The 21,014-nt window shown below is 39.1% G+C and overlaps 2 protein-coding genes across 2 annotated transcripts in view; both read left to right on the top strand.

The window, feature by feature from the left end:
* Positions 1-8,366, top strand: part of LOC144208871 (protein sidekick-2-like) — a 95,336-nt gene extending 86,970 nt beyond the window's left edge. Inside the window, exons 39-46 of the mRNA XM_077734914.1 lie at positions 1,373-1,510; positions 2,431-2,592; positions 3,260-3,385; positions 3,456-3,620; positions 4,342-4,482; positions 5,831-5,975; positions 6,800-6,929; positions 7,574-8,366. Of these exons, the coding sequence (XP_077591040.1) occupies positions 1,373-1,510; positions 2,431-2,592; positions 3,260-3,385; positions 3,456-3,620; positions 4,342-4,482; positions 5,831-5,975; positions 6,800-6,929; positions 7,574-7,993 (1,427 nt within the window). The 3' untranslated portion in view covers positions 7,994-8,366. The remainder of the gene's footprint in view (positions 1-1,372; positions 1,511-2,430; positions 2,593-3,259; positions 3,386-3,455; positions 3,621-4,341; positions 4,483-5,830; positions 5,976-6,799; positions 6,930-7,573) is intronic.
* Positions 8,367-11,611: 3,245 nt separating this feature from the next.
* LOC144209183 (cdc42 effector protein 4-like) lies at positions 11,612-20,793 on the top strand. The gene is made up of 2 exons (XM_077735425.1): positions 11,612-11,947; positions 19,760-20,793. Exon 2 carries the CDS (start codon positions 19,840-19,842, stop codon positions 20,758-20,760), a length of 921 nt encoding a protein of 306 aa, XP_077591551.1. The 5' UTR covers positions 11,612-11,947; positions 19,760-19,839; the 3' UTR covers positions 20,761-20,793.
* The last annotated feature ends 221 nt before the right edge of the window (positions 20,794-21,014 follow it).

Below are 21,014 nucleotides of genomic sequence, written 5' to 3'. Positions count from 1 at the left end.
CCTAATAGCCACATTCATTTTTTTCAGAGCCACGTGCGGCTCAAGAGCCAAAAATTCACCACCACCTGACTTACACCATTTAAAATAACCACAACTGAGATTTATAATGTAATAGTGCTTAATTCCAAGTTTCAAAAAGAATTAGTTCTCTTATTAGCAACACGGATGGTGAGGAAAATACATGTTTTTTTGAATGGCAACCTCCAGTGTTTTTTTTAACATAATTTGAAGCCCTCTTCGTAATTCAACTCGCATAATGAGAATTTGGCTCCCACTTGCACAAAGGCATCCTTCTTCATTAACTGATACACACAAACACACACATAGAGATACACACCAGTATAAAAAAAGTATTTAGTGTATTGGGCTGTACCACAATCAACAGTTTTGTCCACCACCACCGCAAGCAGAGAGAGCCTCTGGGAAGAAAGCCAATGTAGAAAGAAAAAAAAATGGCTTTTGTTCCGTTTTTTTTTCTGCCCAGAAATCCCAGCACTTAGTTTGGATCAGAGGGAACCAGTCAGGGAAGGCTCAAGCATCTTTTTGTTTGTTGTGTAAACTAAGTCCAAACTGCCCAACAGGCTTGTTTTGTCTTCACACTCCAGCTTGTCTCGTTGTACCGCTATCAAAACCCATGGTTCAAGGGGGGGCATTATTTTAGATTTTAACTGCAATTTAAAGCAAACAAACATTTATGTTACAAAATTAAAATGAAAAACAACAAGATAAACCTAAAAAAAATAATTGAAAATATCCGTCGGTGGTCTCAGAGGGACAAAATACATAATTTGCACTTTTAGATTGACTTTCATTTATTTTTTAAAGGGACACTACATATTAATGAACATATATACACATACACCTTATGGACTTTCCAGTGTATGGCTCCAGTTTTTTTAGCTAGTTCTACAATGTCTTCTGTGTCTGTATTGCTACTGCAAACAAGACTTCTCAAATATGGGATGAATTAAAGTTCTAAACTAACCTAATTTAGAAAAAAGGAAAGTTTATAACTGAAGGTTAATTTCCATCTAATGTTCCATCTAATGTTCGAAAAATGCAGGATAAAATCACTAAAGCATTGAAACATTGTTTTAAATCTATAAAAAAAACCCTGAATATTCAGGGCTTTTAATCATGTTCTTTTAATCCATTTATTAAAAAAAATCTAAATATTATATCTAAAATGGCCCTCGTGAAATCATTTAAAGAATTGTACTTATATATTTGTGTATAAGTTCCAAAACATACTATTTGGCAATTTTTCGTTCATGTCTTGTCTACATTAACCACGCTATTTGAGGTATTACTTTATAGTCCGTAAACTAACTTTGACCCTACATTCCTAACGTCTTTGTCCCTTTTCCCACAGCTCCCAGTGCTCCCAGTTTCATCCACTTTGGCGAGCTGACCACCACCTCCGTCAACGTGTCCTGGGGCGAACCCAAGCGGGCCAACGGCATCGTAGAAGGCTACCGACTGGTTTACGAGCCGTGCACGCCGGTGGACGGTGAGGAACTCGTTAACTCCGCCCGGTGATCCGACGTCGCCGTTTACGACACGTCGGAGAATCCACGACGTCGTGGTCTTGTCGTAATTTTTTTTGCTAATATACGATCAGGCGAGGCTCCGTAAGGAGAACGTGATTAATCGCTGGTTAAGTGCGGTGGCCACAAACCAGATTGTTTAGTAATTGGGGGCAGATGAGGTTGCCATGGTCACTGCGCTAATTGTTTTTGCGGGGAAATGCTAATGGGGGAGTTTTTTTTTTATCAAACTAAGGGAATTTAACCTCTAACTTTCAAAAGATTAGCGTCCATGATGCTGAAATATGATCTTTCCTTGCCAACCCTCCCTTATTTTTTGCACAAAAACTAATTTCTTGGTCTTGTTGTTTTCTGAAAAGTCAAAAAACTATTACTTTTGTTTCTGATAGCTGTTTTGTCTATTTAATTTGTGAAAATAACTCAAAAAAAGTTAAAAAGAAACTATTTTTCTGTCCATTTTTTTCCTCATTTTTTTTTTTAGACCAAAAACCCAGGTTAGAATTGTTTTAATATAAATTCCCTCTTTTAGAGTTTCCTTCAAATAAGTTAGAATTGGTTTTGGTTCAGAAAGCTGATTTTTTTTTTTGTTGATTTGTGAGAATAACTCAAAAAAGCTCAAAAGAAACTATTTTTCTGCCCATTTCTTTCTTTGGATACTTTTATTCAGATCACAAACCCAAGATTCCAATTGTTTTAACATAAATAATCCCATCTTTTATTAATTTCAGTACACTCTAGTTTCCGTTGTTTCGTTTGTTTCGGTTCCAAGATGGCCGCCATCGAGTATGAAAGTGTGTGTAAGGAGTAGTTGTGTATTTTGAGCAGATTGCAGCATCTATTCTAGAGTCTCTTCCCCTTACAGACTCCTCTGCTCGCACTCCAGGTGTCAGCAAGATCGTGACGGTGGACGTGAAAGGTGGCGCCCCCCTGTGGATGAAAATCAAAGACCTGGCCGACGGGGTCACCTACAACTATCGTATCCGAGCCAAAACGCTCACCTACGGGCCGGAGGTGGAGGCCAACATCACCACGGGTCCTGGAGAAGGTCAGGAGGTGTCTTTGTCTTAGATTAGATTAGATTAGAACTTTATTTCATCCCGTATTTGGGAAATTTCCATGGTTGCCGTAGCAACACAGACACAGAAGACATTGTAGACCTAGTTAAAATAATTGGAGCCCCACACTGTAGGCTAATGTTAAATATGACCAAAAAAGGACTATAATATTGATTTGTTTCTTTTTTAATGTAAAAATAAATGAAATATTGAAGTCTTATTTCATATTTCAGAAAAATTTAAAGAAAAAATATTTAATAAGACTTTAATACTAGATTCAAAGAAAATCATTAACATTTGCTTTAAAAAATGTAAAAGAAAATATTTAGTAAGACTTTTATCATAGCTTCAAAGAAAAACAATAATATTTGCTTTTAAAAAAAATAAAAATTAATGAGAAATGTCAGAAAAAGAAGGATAAAAAAACTGCTCATATTAAAATAATGTTTTTCTTACTAGATGTTGAATTAGAACCAATAAAATTGTTTTTCTGTTAAAATTTCCAATTTTTTGGTGTTTTTCCAATGGATTAATTTGTATTTACTTCATTTTATGGGCTTTGAGAAATGAGTAAATTGACATTAAGCTCGTATCTCAAGGTATTAGTGTACATGCTTTTTAACAAAAACATATTTGTATTTCATCCCCTGTTCCCAGGTTCTCCAGGCCCCCCCGGCGAACCCTTCATATCCCGCTACGGCTCGGCCCTCACGTTGCACTGGACCAGCGGCGACCAAGGCCGAGCGCCCATCACGCGATACGTCATTGAAGCCAGACCGTCCGGTGAGCCAAAAAAAAACGGCGTCCCATCGGCCAATCGGAGCCATCGATTGACTTCCATATGGTGTTTCAGATGAAGGATTGTGGGACATCTTCATCAAAGACATCCCCAAAGAGGTGACCTCGTATACGCTCAACCTGGAGATGTTGCGAGAGAGCGTCACGTACGATTTCCGGGTCATCGCCGTCAACGACTACGGCTACGGATCGCCAAGCCTGCCCTCGCCTTCCATATCAGGTAGGAAACAACCAAATCTGCCAAAAAACACCATTTTGATTGTTAAGATGGAAATCACACACATTGGGGCTCGACATTTAAGTTAAAATGCGGATTGGAACCAAAAACCACATATTAGAGGACTTGGACTAAAAAATACTATAACTATATCCATGCAATTTGGCCAACTCATTAGCTATTTGGTGGAAAATGAATATTTATAGCCTTTTTACCTTTTTAATTCAACTATAACAAAAAAGTACAGTAATATGGATTAGTTAGATTTTTTTCTGTAAATTCAAATGATATTGAAGTCTTATTTTGTCTTAAAAGAATGGAAAAGAGAAAAAATATTTAATAAGACTTTTATAATGGCTTCAAAAAAAACATTAACATTTGCATTTTAATTTTTTTTGTAAAGAAGAACATAAGTAAAAGTAGAATAAAAAAATGCTTATGTTAAAAACAATATATACTAATAAGAGGCTGAAAACTGAAGGGATTTTGCCAATTTTAACTAATTATATATAATTTTACCTTTACACTTGTCAATTGTCTTCATACTGTTTGCCTTAAAGCACATGGTCGTCTTACATTCAAAAAATTGACCATATAAATACAATATTCACTATTATGAAGCTCAAAAAAGAGGATTTCGGTCTATTTTGACTACTTTTTTCTTGACCATGAACTTGTCAAAAGTCTCCATACTATTTGTCTCAAATTGGTCTTCTGTCTCCAGCTCAAAAAGTGTCCCCCTTCTACGAGGAATGGTGGTTTTTGGTGGTGATCGCCTTGGTAGGCCTCATCTTCATCTTACTGCTGGTTTTCGTCCTCATCATCCGCGGACAGAGTAAAAAATACACCAAAAAGACAGACTCGGGTAAGAATTCCTACCATTTAATTTATTCTTAACATTCAAAGTGACATTCTGCCACTGAATAATCCCACAAAAAAGCGGAATGGATGTCGATTATTTGATTAAAAAGCGGACTCTTTGTAAACAAAAGGATGTTTGTCTTTAAAACTTTTAATTTCCTCAATTCGTGTCCGATTTGTTGATAAATAAACGGCGTTGGGAAAGAAACGCCGGCTCAGCGCTTTTAGTGGCGGGTTAGCCAGGTCGCCAGACAAACCGGCGTCGACCGGACTGATGTTTGCGCGAGGCCGTAAAGAGGACTTTGACCCCAAGTGACCTTTCTGGGATGCTGCCGACTTGCCTCGGCCCGTTGTTTGTTTTACTGGAGACGTGGACCGTGACCCCGGTCCAGTAAAAATGGCTTTTTTTGCGTCGTAAAAGGACGCCAGGGAGCTTTTTTTGGCAGGTATTTTGTCTCTTATGGGTCTAGTTCAGGTGTATTAAAGGATTTTGAACAAAAACTGCTAACGTTCCTAAACTATTATTAAATAAATCATTTAATTTGGACAAGAGTGATTTTTTTTAAGGTCGTTAATGGGAAATATGCTCTTATTTATCAGTTTTTTGATTGACAGGTCATGAAAAATACAAATGTTTTGGGGTGGTTGTTTAGTTTTTGAAGGAAAAATATTTTTTGAATTATTGTTAATGTTTTTTATTATAATTAAGGAAAAATTGCAGGTATTTTTTGTGTTTTTTAATTTATTTTACGTTTTATTGATTTTTAATGAGCGAAAAAATAAGCAAAAAATGGGGTAGTCAATATTAAATAGTTTTTTGTTCATTTTATGAACCGCTTATCCTCACAAGGATCGCAGGGGGTGCTTAGGTCTAGTCTAGTTAACTACGGGCACTTGGCGGAAGACAATTTGAAGCCAAAAACATATTTTTTAGATACTTTTTGGTTTTTAAACAGAAAAAAAGTCAATTTTCTCTATTTTTGGTACTATTATTTACTCTACATTCCAAACAAAAAACATTCTCCAATTTTACTTCAGCTAAAAACATAAAGTCGACACATTATTTACTTTTTAAAGACATTTTGGACCCAGATTTTGCCCTCTACCCCTCAGGCCCTGAATTCAACCGCCTTCCTTTCAAAATAAAAAAATAAACTAACAACACATCCTTAAGCAGAAGGATGGAATTCACCCAGACTGCTGGCGGGCGCGTGTAAATTCAAATGAGACGTCTCGCCACGGAATTTACGACTCTTGTCATTTTTCCAGGCCAAATGTCTCAGCTTGAACTTTTGCTTGGAGGTCACCATTGGCTGTTTTTATTCATTCTGGTCAACATTTCTTATCCCCAGGCAAACATTCCAACTGCACGGGTCTACCGCTGAGCCACGGCGAGCTAGTACGCCTGGACGAAGGTCGCTTCCCCTCGCTGGAACTCAACAACCGGCGCCTGTCGGTGAAAAACTCATTTTGCCGCAAGAATGGCATATATACACGGTCAGTTTTCATTTTTGTAGACCAAAAGTGGGCAAAATTTTGGGCCCGGGGGGTGAAATTGACTTTAAAAATGTGATAGATGGGTCGGGTCAGCACGTGATATGATACACATAAAAAAGTGCATCCGTTAACAGTACATATGAAACATAAACAGAAAAAAAGGACTAAAGTATTAACATACTCATCACTCATTTTTAAAGTATAAAGTCATGTAAAAAAGAAAGTATTAAGCAATATTTTTGGGCCTTGGGGGCCAAATTGACTTTAAAAATTTGACAAAGGGGGCCACTCCCACTGTCAGGACAACACGCTAACTGACAAACACTTTCTGTGTGTGGCTCCATTTTTTTAAACTAGTTCTACAATGTCTTCTGTGTCTTTTATGACCAAATTCGATATGATTTTACACTTTTCCAGTTCTTTAAAATGTCAATCCACCTTGTAAATTCTAAGTGACACATCCAACATGGCCAACTTCTCCATCTTCACCATTTTCCACTCCATTTTGTCGTCTTCATTTTTCTCCGCCGTGAAACGCCTCTGGAATACCAAGATATGGAATTCTTTCATCCATCATCTGCCAGTCGTGTCTGTCACAAGATTGACAGAAACGACTTATGTGTACTCAGGCATCAAAGTCCAAACATCTGAAGAAAAAAAACGAAAAAAAAACTCCCGCCGGGCGGAAAAACAGGATTATACAAAGACCAAATCTTACATATCCGGGCCCTCGTGGGCCTTTCACTTTGCGTTTAGCCCTGGCTTGCCATATCGCTCACTCTTTACCTGATTTTCTACTTCTTTTTCCCCATCTGGGTTGCCAGATCACCGCCAAGACCCAGTCCCGGAAGTCTACACTACTCGGACGAAGACGTCAGCGCCAAATATAACGACCTGATTCCGGCCGAGAGCAGCAGTCTGACGGAGAAACCCTCCGAGATCTCCGATTCGCAGGTAAATTCTCACTAAAATAAAATCATTTTTTTCAGTTTTTTAGTTCAAAAATTATTTTGTAAAATCTAAAAAATATATTTTTTAAAAGCTAAAATAAAGATTGTTTTAGATCTATAAAAAAGTGAATATATATGATGCACACAAATGTCTTCACCATAGGACATGTGTCAAAGTAGCGGCCCGGGGGCCAAATCTGGCCCGCCGCATCATTTTGTGCGGTCCGAGAAAGTCAATCATGAGTGCCGGCTTTCTGTTTTAGGATCAAATTCAAATGAAGAGTATAGATGCATGTTCAATTTCCTAATTTTCCCCCTTTTAAATCAATAATTGTCATTTTTTAATCCATTTTTTCTGTATTTTTAGTCCGAAAATCCTTTTACAAAATCTAAAAAATAATTTTAAAAAAAGCTAAAATAAACATTGTTTCAGATCTATAAAAAATGAATATTCAGGGCTTTTAATCGACTTCTTTTAATCCATTTATTTAAAAAAAATCTAAATATTCTATCTAAAATGGTCCCACATAAAATCAAGTTGACATTAAAACGACCCGCGAACCAACCCGAGTCTAAACACCCTTGGACTACCAGATCAGGACTCCTAATGAACCCAAATCCACGGATCGATTCACCTGTCCTCCACAGGGTAGCGACAGCGAGTACGAAATGGAACAGAGCCGCCAAAAAACGCACTCCTTCGTCAGCCATTACATCAGCGACCCCACCTACTACAACTCATGGCGGCGGCAACCCAAAGGCGTATCCCGCCCGCCGGCCTACGGCTACTCGCAACCCGACCCCCCAGCGGAGCAAGAGTCGCGGGGGCACCCACCACCCGTGCCCCCCCTGCCACCCCTGGTCCCATCAAGCGCCCCATCCCCGCAACCCCTCCCCCAAGGCCAAGGCACCCTCTTCAGGCCTAAAGGAAGCCGGACTCCCACCCCATCCTTGCTGTCGGAACCCCCCAACCAGCACGGCGCCCTCTACAGGCCCCCCAGCAGCCTAGGCTGCCCCGCCTCCGCCACTGCCCCGCCCCCTAGCGCCGGCTTCTCCTCCTTCGTTTGACGACGCCCAGAAAACGACTCTTCCGTTTGGTATCCTTTGGCAAAGTGTGTGTGTGCTTCATCGACGTGATGTTTATTTAATTGAAAAAAGACAATCATTTCAAGTTTTTTTTTGTTTTTGTCACCCGGAAAAGCACCGAAAGACTCAAATGAAACGTTGTCGTTTCGCCACAGCGCTTTAGAAGCCAAGACGAATGTTTGGAATTTAAAAAACAAGGACAAAACGTGGTGAAAAACACACTTTTTTGGCCCAATCGTGGTGTTTACGAGACGTACTCGTCTCATATTGTTTACCGGCTATTTATATGAATACGCTTGGAGCTAATTAGTCACATTGGAGGCATCACGGAACCTTTTGCTGGTTTCCGTGCTTGTCGGGGTGGGGGGGAGGGATGAGTCCATTACCTTGCTGCTGCAGTAGATTGCTATACCCACTACTATAAGCTTTTTATTTCATTTTCATAGAAAATGTGTGTCTATTTGCTGTTATCTTCATCTCAGATGCTAAGTCAAAAGAGCTAAAGCACAAGTTAAGGTGGACATAGACCATTGTACCCATTCTATCTTCGTAAAGGGGCCCCCGTTACGGTACTAAAATGCTATCCTAATTATCGGCAAGTACTAACAAATAACAACAATGCGTGCATTTCAACTTCTAACCATAGAAGGTTGCAATTTGGTGCCGAAACACGGGAACCAATGGGTACTCCGACGTAAATGGCAGTCACCAGACCAAATAAAAAAATATCATGTATGTTTTACACACCATTTTAGAACAGTATCTACATTTGATGATACTACACAACCGTGTATCGGGTACTGAAAATAAATATCGGAATAAGACTATGAACTGGTGCGTTCAAGGCCCGTGGGAATTTACGAAGCCTAGAAAAATGGACACAAATATCGAATCAGAGACATTTTTTTTCCATTTTCTGTCCTACTTTGACACGAGCAGATATGAATTCATTGTTGGCGGCCATTGATGAACCAGAATTGACTGTAATCTGCCATTTTACAACAGGGAAACGGATCATGGAACGTTCAACTGGTCTGACGCTCTCAATGTTTTTCATAACTTCCCACAAGGACAGGTGAGGCCATTTTAATCTATGTTTATGACAAAAGGACACCAAAAAAAAAAAAGACATTCACTTATGCTCACATGCCGCATCACCAGTCAGTCCCACTGTACAGTGTAACTTTTGCCACCAAATGTAATCTACAAAGTCATTGGAATGTGAACGCCACTACTGTATTCGTCATCAGACATTACCAATTGATTGATGATAGTACTCAAATAAATTATTTTATTTTTCACTCTCTCCTTCATCTTGCGGCGTTTTATGCTAATTATATATCGTCATTTGGGTTAAAATGATTGTTTTGCCAATAATTTGACGATTTTTACCTAAAAATGACCTAAAAAAATTGGGAGTATCAAATGTTTCCTTTTTTTGTTGATTTAAAAACACAAAGAACCAAAAAAATGTAATTTTTTTCATGTATTTACTCATTTTCTGAACCACTTTATCCTCACACGGGTCGCAGAGGGTGCCAGAGCCTATCCCAGCTAACTAAGAGCACCAGGCAGACATTGAATTGGTAATAACCCATTTTCTGAACTGCTTTATCCTCACTAGGTTCACAGGGGGTGCTGGAGCCCATCCCAGTTGCCAATCACATGGCACAATGAAACAAACAACCAATCACTCGTACCTAGGGGTAATTTAAAGTGTCCAATCAGCCTAACATGCTTTTCTATATAGAATGTGGGAGGAAACCGGAGTACCCGGAGAAAACCCACACAAGCCCACTGACAGAAAATGCTAATTCCAGACTGTGAGGGCCCACCTGGGATCCTTGAACTAAACCCATTTTGCAAATTCAAACTTTGTATTCAAATTAAACAGAGTCTAGGGAGAAGAAGCTGATTGGATGCCGGCCGGCCCACTGAAGCTAAGGGGAATGACTTTAGTTCTGGCCGGAAAACATCCATCTGAAGCAAGGCACAAAAAGGCTGGGGGGAGTGGATAGGGGGAGTCTCTGGAACCTTTTAGGGAAATGCTCTGTGACTGCTAATTTTGTCCTCTAACATCAACTTAAGGAACATTTTTTTGGTGTATTTTCTTCCCTACGAGTTTAGACAGTTCCCTGGTGTCCTATCATTTCCCAGTCAGGCTTTGTCAAAACTGCCAAAGGAAGGAAAATTACTACATATAATGCGTAACCACACAAATGTTTCATTCACAGAAAAGTGCGATTATTATTCAATTGCAATCAACAGTAGAACATGATTAGGTTTGATCAAATGCAGTCATTTTTGCACTCATAATCCACAGATTTCTAATTGGTGTTAACCAAGTAACTGCAGTCAACTGTCCAGGGGCTTGAATAAAAAATAGCATGCAATATTTAAGAGGACTTGCTAATACTAACTGGTTTGGAAAGGTTAGTCATGAATACAATGTGTCATGATCTATTTTTAGGGATTGAATGCTAATTAGCATTAGCATTTTTTAGATTAATGATATAGTTGCTTGGGAAACACATGTTTATGTATCTTATCTTAATCAATTATATTTGAAAAGACAACTGCTACAGTATATCTGATTGGAGAACTTGATTTTTCTGTTGAACATGATTTCATTATTTAATTAATATTCAGCTGTTTGCATATTCTTGGGCTTTTTCTTTTAGTGGTTAATGTGATATTTAAGGGCAATGTGGAATATACAAATAGAGAAGAAAGTGTGGTGTGTGCGGGTGTTGCGGGCAGGTAATGCAGGTCGTTAGAGGGCAATCCACCATTCACACATTCCTTTCGTCTTAACTTCATTTGCATTTCAATTCTTTTTGCTGCCAGGAAGGGAATGTGTCAGATGGACATTCAATACACAAAACTTTGACAAATGGTTGACTTCCACTTCCTAAAAGAGATCATGCAGATACTATATTCAGAATACTTTAACACCAGGATAATGCAAGATAATCTTTTTTTGTCTGCAAAAATATATGATTGATTCAAATTATAGGACATATTAATTTTGGTAATTAACTGGTAAGTATATACAACATTTATATTTGGTAAGATATTTTTTGGCACAGTTTAGAAAACTACCAAACAACCAAGTTTGCTTATAACATATAATGTTGATAGACTTTTGTGTAAATGTTTACTATAATATATACATTTCTCTTCTTTTTAGTATTTTTTTTCTAGTAGGAACAAAAAATATTGAGCATAGAAATCCAGGTGTATGATATTTATATTTAATAATTGCCCCATTCCGTTCACACAGCAAATGACATGTTTTTGCAAAATGAAAAAATATATATAAATAAGAAATGTGTATATATTACAAAATAATAATATGAGGGATATCACTGCATTGGAATTAATAAGAAAAATGGGTAAAATAATACAAGATGCCTAAACACTGGTTTTAAAAGTATCAATCCATACACTTTAATACTTCTATAGATACCACAGGTTTATAAGATGCTCTTTATGCTAAAATGTTAATATATATTTGTTTAACTCTGTTATGTAGCTGTTTTGTGTACACAGGTGTCATCTGTCCACCAAATATGACGTCACTCTCCTTCCGAGGCTTCTGTTTCTTTAAGGCGAGACTTGAGGGGGAGGGGCGTGGCCATGTGCGCAGCCTCCTGCATTTAGGTACTCACGCACGCACGCCCGCACGCTCACGTCGCTGCACCGCGTTGCCCGACTCGCCCACGCGTTTCACCACGCTACACTTTATCCAAATCGGTGACAGTTCCAGCCAAGTAAAGCCACTTTTGGTTCTTTTTCCACGCACGGCTGCCGCTTCGACGTCCGAATTTGGCGTCTGATTTCTTCGGAGGTGTGCATCTTCCTTTTCTCCTCCTCCATTGTCAAACTGCTGGGGGCCTCAACGTGGGACCGGCGTTTTATGAATGGGATGCTAAGGTAAGCCTGATCTCTTATTTTGGCTTTAAAACCGCATGATTGACGTAATATTGACTTATTTTGGATGATATGTGTTATTATTAGGGGTGTTTAGTTAGGATTGAAGGGAGGAGGGGGGGTGCAAAGGGTGTGTAATATGGCAGCTGATGCTTTTGTGTGAGTGCAGTGTATTGTTCCCATGCTATTGCGCGTCTGGTGACGTCACGTTTTAATTAGGAAATTGAATGTAGAAGCCATTAGGGTTAAATGAACCCGTTACTGAAGAAAATGATTTGGAATGTGTGCATTTTTTTAATCCGAAGACAAAAAGGATTTGTTTTGTAAGAAGATAAACTAAAACATTCTAAGAGGTTGTTTTGGCAACTTTGCATTAATATTTGCTCACTAAATTGACAGTATTTCAGGACATGTTACTTTAAATAAACAAACAACCAAAAAAAACAGTTCTATCTATCCACATTAAAACAAAGTACATTGCAGTTTATAGAGACTTCTTAAAGATAAAAATGTTTAAATAAAAAGTGCTATAAGTGCACTAATAATGGAAGACGTGCATTTGATTGGTTTTAATGACATTACAAAAAAGGAAGACTAAAATGGCTGACCACATTCTCAAAATGTCTTTATCTTTCTGCAAAATAGTAATATCAAATGAAATCTTGTTTTTCTGTATATTACACAACTTGTTTTGCGATTTGAATTAACCTCTAATGTTGATAGGAAGCTAAAATTAGCCTCTGTCATACATTTTCACTAAAAACACTCAAATTATGGATAGTTATAGACATACAAGGCAATTTTTATTCCTCTCAGCCCCAATTTTGTTAAAACTAGTCGAGCAAAATGCAAATCTTGACCAAATTTTACCCCGATTTAACTCATTTAATGCTACATGAAAGCTATTTGGGGGTCCCTGACTTGATCACTCCATCACCACTTCACCTTTTCACCAGGACACAAAGTAATCAAGCGTCTCTGTGGGAGGCCTCTTTTGTTTTCCCAACTTCCAGCGTGTTACCTTTGACCCCTCTTATCCAATCCAAACGCAGGGACGGGGTCCGTCTTTTGGGACGTGTCAGCGGGCGCCCTGATAGCTTTCATTTATGCGCAGCCTTAGCTTGTTTACCTTCCCCATTTATAGATTAAGCCCACAAGTTTCTTCACGCCGTGCTGTGTAGAGCACTGGTGTCCAAGTGACGGCCCGGGGGCCAAATCTGGCCCACCGCATCTTTTTTTGCGGTCCGAAAGTCAGTCTTTTTTAAAATCAATTTCTAATGAATATTATAGGTGTATTATATATTTCCTTGTTTTTTTGCCCCTTTTTAAATCAGTAATTGCAATTTTTAGTCCTTTTTTTTTGGTCTTTTTTGTTTTTAGGTCAAAAAGTATTTTTTTAAATGTAAAAATAAATATAAAAACATATTTGCTGTTTTTTACTTTAATATTGAGCATAATTAAAAATATATTTTGTTGCTTTTTGTAATGTAAAAAATTATTAAAAAGCATTTTCCCTTACTAAAAAAGCTCAAATAAACATTGTTTCAGATCTATAAGAAAATTGAATATTGAACAACTAATAATAAAAATAAAAAAATATAAATATTATATCTAAAATGGTCTGACCCACCGTTAATGCGGCCCGCAAACCACAGTTTGAAACCCTTGGTGTAGAGAAACATTGGGTATTTGGTGTTTGTTTACCTTTTTGTAAGAGCTAATATTTTTTTTTAAAAAGGACCCTTCACAATGTTATTAATGGAGTACCGTGTGTGAACATGCCTGTAGCTTGTCGCAGTGTGTTAATGTGTGGCGTCCGGTCTTTTCACATTCCAGGAAATGCCGACATAAACTGTTAGTTGTTTTCTAAAATGGCCTCCCAGGATGTGGAACTGCTCTCAAAGGATGCACAACTTCACATGTGGCCTCATTTTGCATCGTTGGGTGTAAAGCGGAACTTGGTTATTAGTTCAATTTAATGAGAAGTGGGGTTTTTGGTGGGATTTTTTTGGTGTCTTAGTCCAATAACATGACAGGAAATCCGTCACAATCACGGAGTTTTTTTTTTGAAGGAATGCGAATAGAGTGGAAAATATGGTATTTTAAAAACGTTTATTTCTAGTTTGTTTATTCGTAAATAATTGGTCGCCATCGACTATGAAGGTTGTTGATGGTTAGGTGAATTAAAATCAGGCAAATTAATAGTTGTTTTAATTCAAGCGCTATAAAAATAGCTTCAAAAACAAACATTTTTGGTCAAAAACTCCTTTTTTTGGGTGAAAAACTTTTTTTGGGTCACAAACTATTTTTTTGTGGTCAAAAACTATTTTTTTTGGTCAAACTATTTTTTTTGGTCAAAAACTATTTTTTTTGGTCAATAACTAAATTTTTTGGGTCAATAACTAAATTTTTTGGGTCAATAACTAATTTTTTTGGGTCAAAAACAAACATTTTTTGGTCAAAAACAGGTGTAAAAAGGTAACCTATTTTTTAATAACTTGAGTACTAACTAATCAAGGATATTGTTAAAAAATGTTTTGACTCTTTATTGGCAGATTTGAAATCAGTCAACTCAACTCGCATGCAAAAATATGTAATCAGAAACTTTTTAAGCAAAAACAAACCAATGTTGAAACGACTAACATCTGAAACCAGAACAGGATGTCAATGATAAAAGACATTGTTTTGGCAACACAGTGTCAAAACCTTTCAAAAGAACAAACCTGGCCCATTTTTTTTGGGCCGATCATAAAGACGCATTGAATTGCTGATGAATCCCTTGATAAAATCTCTTTTGTTGCCTCTTCTTATGATGTTATCCCTCTCCCATGTCATTGTGTCAAAGGCTTTGACACTGCCTTTTGTTTCTTGCCATTGTTTTCTTTTTCGGCGTCGTCATTGTGACCAAACGTTCACCAGTCGCATCAGCCAGAAAGGAAGAATCCATTCCGTCAACGTTAATTTCCGGAAACAAAGTCAATTTCGCCTTTATCGCCATTAACTGTTTAATTTTTAGTCGGGCGGGAAATTGAATATCTGGCAACCCGATATGAGTAAAGCCCTCTATGCAGAAATGCTGGCTATAATTTGACAGTATATTATCATCTGTATCTATTGTCACACTGCCAATGCTTAAGGCTCCAAACAAGTGGCTGGCTCTCACTGTGTAATTATGGGATGCCATCATTTTCTTCAAGCATTCCTTCCATGGCAGCCAGGAATGCAAAAACAGATTTTTTTTTCCACTGTCGTCTAATTTCAAAACTTGAAGGTTCTCCCAAGACACCATCCAATGAGCTAGTGGCTAGCCGACCCCGATTCTAACAAGCCCCGCCCACTTGGCGATTTTGACCATTGTCACTTGGCTGTTTTTTTGCTTCAAATTTGCAGCGCGAGGATCGGTTTTCTAGTTTAAATGTAGATGCGAACTTTTCGTGCTTGGGTGTGTTTATGGGATGGCAGATTTTTTTTCCCAAGAGGCCCCCCCGTCCCCCCCTTACACTTCCTGTGGACGTCAATCCCCACCTAATAATAACAGTGATTATGAAGTAGGCTTCCATAAACAATTATAGTCGACTGTGTACGGAGAAAAGTTCAACTAGAAATATTTTCTAACTCGAGGGTGTCAGACTTGGGTTAACGTCAACTTGGTTTCATGTGGGTCGGACCATTTTAGATATAATATTTAGATTTTTTTGTTTTATAAATGGATTAAGAGAACTGGATTAAAAGCCCTGAATATTCAGTTTTTTATAGATCTGAAACAATGTTTGTTTTAGCTTTTTTAATATATATTTTTAGGTTTTACACAATGATTTTTGAACTAAAAACAGAAAAAAAGGGATTAAAAATGACAATTATTGATTTAAAAGGGTGAAAATCAGGAAATTTAATATACATCTATACTCATTTTAATTTCATTCTAAAATAGAAAGTCAGCACTCATGATTTACTTTTTCGGACCTCAAAAAATGATACAGCGGACCAAATTTGGCCCCCGGGCCGCCACTTTGACACCTTGTTATAACTGTATTGTTGTTTAACCACATTACCTGCTAAGTAGAGGTATTATTGCACTTTTATGATTTTTAAAAACTTATCTTGCCCTTGTAGTCATTTCTAATTCAGTCATTTCACTATAAAATGTTTTCCGAAAAATTCAAGCTAAAAAACCTTTCCCAAAAAAGAATTTCATAACTAGATCACTTCTCTAGCTGGAGTTGCATTCAAGTCTGTGGGATTTCCAGACTCTCCTTGACATGACATCATTTTCCAAGGCAAATAAAATCTCGGGCCGGCTAACCTAGTTTTCTAGCACTTATCTAGCAAAGAATTGTCCATTTAGTCGACCTAATTTTCCGGATCTTGCGTGCGTGGTCAAAATTGGGCCATCAAATCGGCCTCCCTAAACGTCCCGCGTGTCATTTCCCTTTAAGGTCATTCACTGGTCCATCCAGGTCAATGCTTTCAAAGAAGCGCCACCCTTCAATAAAGCAGACACACTCGCACTATACAAAGATGGCGCGTCGATAACACGGGCGCAATGCACTTGAGTGCACGTCCGCCCTCTTTTAGAGTGACGGTATCGACAGGAAGTCAAATGTTCTCAGCAGGAAGTCAATATTTCCCCGCCAGTCCTCATAAATGATGTCTAAAGACCTGTTGGTCACGTAAACAACGCCAAATGTCTAATTTAAGGCCTCATTTTTTTCTTTTATCGAGCCGGATCTTCTCGGCCCCTTCTGGCGTGTTAACGGCATCATATTTAGAGGATTCCTACCTATAAAATTTAATTGACAGTTATGTGCACATAAAAGTGGATTCCCATGGTGGTTGTATTTCAGAAACTGGGGTAAAGTTAAAGACAATAGACTGGTCGCCGACTCGATTGACTTACTCATTGATATCAGTGTCTAATCTATTTTTTTATACTAAGTTTATTGATTACAGAAATGGATAAGTTGGAGTAGAAATGTTTATTTTTACAGTAGTATTTGGCTGATTCTTTTTGTTGAGTTAATAAGGGGTTGCCAGACAACATTAATAAGCCCTAAAAGCAGTATTTTGACTTATTGTACTTTTGTACTGTACTTTTTTACTTTTTTTATCATATGGACTGATAAAAATATGGAAATGCAAACTAATGTAAACAAAACAAATCTTAGATTAAAATAAAAACATAACAAATGAGAAGGAGAGGAAAAATGAGAATACACTGTAAAAAGTGTCAAATCTACCTTTGCTAAACATAAAAAAATCATACAAAATAAATACAAAAAAACGACATTTCTGTTGTAATGACTTACAACATAAAATAACATCTCAATTTGCATTGCAACCTCTTTTTTTATGGAATACCTTTTATTTTTTTGGTCATGCCCCTTAACAACACTAATTTTCTTGCATGAAATGTTCAAGTCATGGGAATTGAACAGCCATTTTTTCTATATATATATTTATCTTTTAAACTAAAGTGAAGGCAGTACCATGGCATTTCTGGGCCGCGTCCTCCCTGTTTGCTGTCAGCCCTGCTGTGAGTGTTGTTAGCATGTTTACAAAGTCAAGCCTCTGGTGTAGTGACCTCGCCGCTGTTCCCACGCCAAATGCTGCCTTCTCAGGCTCCCCCTCCATTTTTCTTTCCCCTCCACCCACTCTTATTTCACATGATGCGCTCCTCGTGTACGCCGTCGTACAAAAAAAAGCTATAAATACAAAAGAGCCAAGTTTTAGACTGTCGGTTTCACATTCACTGCTGCTTTTGATTCAGGATATCAAACGTGTTGTCTAGTGAATTGTGTCATGTGATCTGGGCCTGGGGGAGGGGGGGGGGGGGGTGGTAGGGTGGGTAGTGGATGTGGTGGATGTGGTGGGGGAATGGATTGGATCCAGGCTCACAATTAGTACTTTTGTCTGTTCGGATCAGGCTATCTCGCAAAGAATTCTTTTTTTATCTAGCTTTAGAAATGAGCCTGGGCAAGCAGTGATTGGTCGCTGCACTCCTAGTCAAGATTGATTGGACATCTCTTGCATTCAATGGTGGATAGTGAGTTAATAGTTGAAGTAAATATTTTAAAAGTCATATTTTTGTTTTTTTGCCCCATTTTGATCTTAAATGTAACTATAATGAAGTTTTAGCTGCGGAAAATGCTACATTGAGACTTTTTGAATGAATTTAGTGTTTTCAATTGATAGCGTGACATCTCAAGTGGCCCAGGTGAACATTTGCCACTGCAGAAAGGAAACTGTGTGTTGCTACAGGAAGTAGAGGCTTAACCAAAGTACTTGTTACCTGTAATAAATCGAAAATTGCTGTGTCAACAACGTCACTGCTAAAAAAAACATGCAACGACTGGATTTGATCCGATTCTGGCACCAAAACTAATTCTCACCTAATATATAGTCATACCTCTACTTACAAAATTAATTGGTTCCTTAACTTGATCATTTTGGACCTCGAGTTATTTGTAAGTAGAACATTTTGTATTTCGAGTTATTTGTAAGTAGAACATTTTGTATTTCGAGTTATTTGTAAGTAGAACATTTTGTATTTCGAGTTATTTGTAAGTAGAACATTTTGTATTTCGAGTTATTTGTAAGTTGAACATTTTGTATTTAGAGTTATTTGTAAGTAGAACATTTTTACCTAGTAATTTGTAAGTTGAAGACTTTCTCCCTAGAATCATTTGTAAGTATAACATTTTTTTTACCTAGTGTTATTTGTAAGTAGAACATTCTGTTCCTAGATTTTTTGTAAGTAGAGGTAGGACTGTACTCTAAAAATAGTGGCACCAATAAAAGATCAGAAGAAGACTCCTTGTGAGCCGTGGGCTTTCCACAAAAACAAATATGTTCTAGTTGATACTCAAAGTGCTGCATGGTAATTTTCCATCTGCAATTAAAAGGTGGCAGGAAGTTGTTTGCAGTGGCTAGACCACCACCAACGAATCACAGCAGCTCCCCTTCTTTTCATGTCTTTTGTTTTTTTTCAATGTCAGCGCTTTTAATGAGACACAACTTGCAGGCAGGGCGCCACCCGGGGAAATGCTAACCGCTCCAAGCTTTTCCTTCGTCTGCTTTTTGGTATCACGGATTTTCAAAACAAGAGCTCGATGTCCAAATACTTTTGCCCAGGACCGCATTTTCCGCTTTAAAATATTCCTTGTGGTGGTAGAGTATTGTGTTTTTAGGGCATAATTGATAGCTTAGTTCTTGTTGGGGTTTTGTTTTTCCATGTTTTTGATGGATTTGTAATGGGTTTTGCTTACAATAACATTGCTAAGTCATCGTTTAGGGATTGACGTTAAACTTGTGGCCTCTGAATTTTGACAAGTGGACAAAAAATAGGAGAGATGAAAGTTGACAGGAATTCTGTAATGATGCCTTAATAGTGTAGAGGTTTGAAATGTGAAAATTCAATGCAATTCCGTGTAGTTGCAAAGAGCCGGGACGTAAAAATCATAAGATGTTGCTGTTGTTTTGGATCATTTTGTCATTGTTTGAAATGTGACTACTATTTTTGGAGCATTGTTTTAGGTTTTTTATATATATTTTTAGATTTTACGAACTGATTTTTGAACTAAAAACAGAAAAAATGATTAAAAAATGACAATTATTGATTTAAAAGGTGAAAAATCCGGAAATGTAATATACATATATACTCTTCATTTTAATTTGATCCTAAAACAAAAAGTAGTGATTTACTTTCCCGGGCCGCACAATATGATGCAGCGGGCCAGATTTGGCCCCCGGGCCGCCACTTTGACACACGTCCTTTTTAACAAATGGCTCAATTTGTGTATTTTTTTTTTTTTGCAGGTCAGTACACTGAGCGTGGAACTTGGTCCATCTCGGATATTTCCCCCCGGTCCTCGCCACCCGCCCGCCCGCCCGCCATCATGCCCATCCTCAAACAACTAGTCTCGGGCTCCTCCCACAAGACCCGTCGTTCCCGCAGCGACCTGACCCGCGAGATGATCAGCGCTCCACTGGGCGACTTCCGCCACACCATGCACGTCGGCCGCAGCGGCGACGCCTTCGGCGACACCTCCTTCCTGGGCAGCCGCTCGGGCGAGCCCCCCGCCCAGACGGCCTCCTTCCCCGGTTCCCCCCGTCCGGGCCTACTTTCCCGCGCCTTCCGCGGCAGCAAACGCTCTCAATCCACCACCCGCGTGGACCGCCCGGCGTTGATCTCCGAGGGTTCGCCCACGTACGTGAAGAACGCCATGTCCCTGCCGTTCCTCAACGACGACGCCGATAGCCCCTCCCCTAGCCCATCCAAGCGCCCAGAGGACGCCGTGGCCGCCGCCGCCGAAGCCGTGCGCTTCCTGGAACTAGAAGAACGCCGTTTTGGCGAACCCGGCGAGCTCCCCGAGACGCGGACCACCCCCGAAAGCGGGATGAAGCACGCCGAGTCGGTCATGTCCTTCCACTTGGACCTCGGACCGTCCATGTTGGGCGACATCCTCAACGTGATGGAGAAAGAAGACGACGATTTGGGTTTTGAGGAAGGCAAAATCAGCGAAGGCCACGCCTCCCCGTCTCTTGATGACCACGCCGTAAAACCCACCAAGGCCACGCCCCCGGAACCCGAACCGGAGACCCCGTACACCCCCCGCTACACCCCAGAAGTCTTCCCCAAACGACTGCGGCAAGTAGACAGCTCTTCCATGTCCAGCTTGGGTTCGGTCGCCATGGACGACAAGGCCCGGGTGTCCGCCGGAGATACGGACAGCGCCACCTTCAGCGCGCCCCCGGAAGAGGAGAGCAACTTTTCGTCTTTCTTGGACGACGACGAAGACGATGAGATTCGAGTGTGAGGAACTCATGGAATGTTGTTTACATTCACGACATGGCGAGATGGAATCGGAAATTTCTTGGTTCAAACCCCCCTTTTTTGAAAATGGAACATTCCAGAAAAGGACCACCGGGGGCGCCAGATTGGGAAACCAGAGAACCAGTGTTTCTCGTATTTGACACGCCTCTTTTTGGAGAATTTGTCTGAATAGAGCTGACGAGCGTGCCATTGACCCTGTGGAATTTTTCTTCACATTTTTTTTGACCTGGCAACCCG

The sequence above is a fragment of the Stigmatopora nigra genome, chromosome 15 (genome assembly GCF_051989575.1).
Source record: "Stigmatopora nigra isolate UIUO_SnigA chromosome 15, RoL_Snig_1.1, whole genome shotgun sequence".
Lineage (NCBI taxonomy): Eukaryota > Metazoa > Chordata > Actinopteri > Syngnathiformes > Syngnathidae > Stigmatopora > Stigmatopora nigra.
The sequence above is the reverse complement of the archived record's forward strand: the minus strand, read 5'-3'. Positions and strand labels throughout refer to the sequence as shown.